General features: G+C 47.4%; 1 protein-coding gene across 1 annotated transcript; it reads right to left on the bottom strand.

Moving 5' to 3' along the window:
- Positions 1-260: 260 nt before the first annotated feature.
- Positions 261-1,473, bottom strand: LOC127693811 (cyclin-Q). The gene has a single exon (XM_052194969.1). It carries the CDS (start codon positions 1,422-1,424, stop codon positions 672-674), a length of 753 nt encoding a protein of 250 aa, XP_052050929.1. The 5' UTR covers positions 1,425-1,473; the 3' UTR covers positions 261-671.
- Positions 1,474-2,631: the final 1,158 nt, after the last annotated feature.

Here is a 2,631-nt window from a genome sequence, read left to right as displayed (position 1 = left end):
TAACACCCCCAACTAATTAATACTTTGCCCATCTTTGTATATTTGTTTTTTGTAGAAATTACAGTACATCTATAATCCTGTTTTTTTATGCTGCCTAATATGAACCTTTACCCACATTGTCATAAACCCCTTACAAATGTTTTAGTGATTGAATAATGCTTCATTTTATGGATGTCACATGCTTTACCAACTATTTCCCCAATATTGATCATTTAGTTTCCAGTATCTCTCCTATTGTAATTAAGAAAAACAAGGCAGACTTTGGTGCGTTAAACCTTTCCCATATTTTATTTGAATAATCTTTATTATACAAAATAAGATTCTGTGTTACACATTTATACTTCTCTTAAGGGTGCAGTCCTATTCTTTAACTTTCCTGTTGGCGGCCTGCTACGGTCCATGCCTCAAATGCAGCATCTTCTCAAAGGGCAAAAGCTGATGCAGCCAGTTCTAGGAAGCTCAGTATGTCCTGCCCACATGGAGGCTCTTGGCATTATTTGAACAAAGGGCTTCTGAGGACAAAAATGACAGTATGTCACTGCAGTCACCAGTGACATCCTCTGCCAGCACAACCAGTCCTCCGAGTGGAGACATGCCATCACCCCAACTTGGTAGCACGATACCCCAGGCCTCCAATCATCCTGGTCTTTGGTCAGGCCTCGGCCAGGGACTTAGGGGATCTCAGTATCCATAGTATAAATCTGAATGAGATCAGACACAATATTATCAATGATTGGCTTGGTAAGGTCATCACTAAATACTTGCCACCAAGGCTTCTCAGCCTCACCCTCTGCAGGCACCTCGACTCCATAGACCTGTAGGGCCAGGTAGAGCACAGCCACGGCTAGGTGCTGAGCCTGGAAGCGGAGGCATAGCCCCCCATGGTAGCTATCTCGTAGCAGAGCCCAAGCTGTAACAGAGATGGGGGTTCGCTGCCAGCTGTAACGATTCAGCCAGTTCTTGAGGGAAATCAAGTAGTGCAGTAAGTACTTGTGTGGATGCTGGAAAGAGACTTGGAAGCGCAGAACTCGTAGCATAAGAAGCTCACATTGTACAATGCTGTCTCGTAGCTCCCAGAAGCGGGAATCCAGCTCCAACGGCTCACTGCCCGGGTTAAAGTACCTGTGCGACACGTTGATGATGTCACGAGTACGCAAGTGTTGCTCCTCCACTTTGCCGGCCAAGTAAATGGAAGACATGGCGACCAGGTAGAGGTCGTATGCGTCCAGATTGATCTCGCAGAAGAACTTATGGTAAATGGTGCACGCGGTGGCGATGGGGATGGACTGCATGCCTAGCTTGACGCCTGCCTCCATGATAAACCGGGTTACTCGGAAGTGCACCCTTGCTTCGGGAGCCGGCCTCTCCTCCGCTCGCGGCGCCGCCGTCCCTCTGTCGCAGCTGTCTGACCGAACAGCCTCCATGAGGCCCAGCAGGCCGCCCCGGAAGGAGAAACGCTCCGGCGCGCCGAGGCCGGCTCCAGGGGTCCTCGCGGAGGGGGCGTGCCGTCAAGCGGCCACGCCCCCACCCGCCCTGCCGCAACACCTACCCTGCCCGGCTCCCCCCCCCCCCCCCCCCCCCCCCCACACACACATTAAAGATAAGATCTCAGGTGCAGCTTGCTGAAGCCGAGGAAATGCTAGTTTTAAGACATCTGAGAAGATACCACTTCTGATTTAGGGGACTTTCTCACTGTTCCTGAGAATCCAAGCTATGGAAAGGATAAGGGCCAACCCTCGCCCTGGCTTTTGCCTCTGTGACCCTGGGGATTTTGGTTGATCCTCTACTTCTCATTCCTTAGATGCAAGTTGGGGTGGTTGGCCGTCCCCTCCTCATGAAGCTCGTAAAAATTGAACGAGTGATGTAGGCAGATCAAGTGTGCTCTATAAGCTTGGCTTTGATTATATTCTTATTCTTATTCTTATTCTTTTTTTTTTTTTTTTTTTTGGAGTCAGGTTTTATACACTTAGCCCAGGCTGGCCTTGCACTCTTGATCCTCTTAGCTCAGCCTCTGGGTCTTGGGATTTCAGGTGTGCAAAACCACGCTCGGTGATGTTTTGTTTTAGTTGAAAAAAGAAAAATCAAGATAGGGATTCTCTATTGTAGCCTTGGCTGCCCTGGAACTCGCTCTGTAGACCAGGCTGGCCTCCAAATCACAGGAGATCTGTCTACCTCTGCTCAGGATCAAAGGCATACTCCGTCCCCATCTCCCCCCATCCCCATCACCCAGCTTCAGCTCATGAACTTTAGCTATTACTAATTTGTTTATTTTGATAAACCTTTCACTTACATTTATGTCTTTATATGTCTGTATGAATTAAGACTTTTATAAAGTGGGGAAAAAACACCCAACCAACACCCTAAGCCATAAAGGATTCTAAAAAGAGGTATATATATTAGAGAACATAGCCATGGACTTCTCATTCTCAGCCACCAAGGAAAGCAAGTCTTATGTCCTGTAACTTTTACTGGTTTCTCATGTGGCCACTTGTAGCACACTGTTATCTTCCTCTTTAAATGTTACCCATTACATTCTTATTCTTTAGTTTTTGTTAGTTGAGACTAGATCTCATTATCTAGCCTAGGCAGACCTGGAACCTGTTATATAGACCAGGCTGGCCTCAAACACAC

Source organism: Apodemus sylvaticus, chromosome 10 (assembly GCF_947179515.1).
Source record: "Apodemus sylvaticus chromosome 10, mApoSyl1.1, whole genome shotgun sequence".
NCBI classification, from domain to species: Eukaryota; Metazoa; Chordata; class Mammalia; order Rodentia; family Muridae; genus Apodemus; species Apodemus sylvaticus.
The sequence above is the reverse complement of the archived record's forward strand: the minus strand, read 5'-3'. Positions and strand labels throughout refer to the sequence as shown.

What these genes read in the sequence shown, in the direction of transcription:
- LOC127693811 (XM_052194969.1), bottom strand. Translation starts at nt 1,424, where the DNA reads ATGGAGGCTGTTCGGTCAGACAGCTGCGACAGAGGGACGGCGGCGCCG.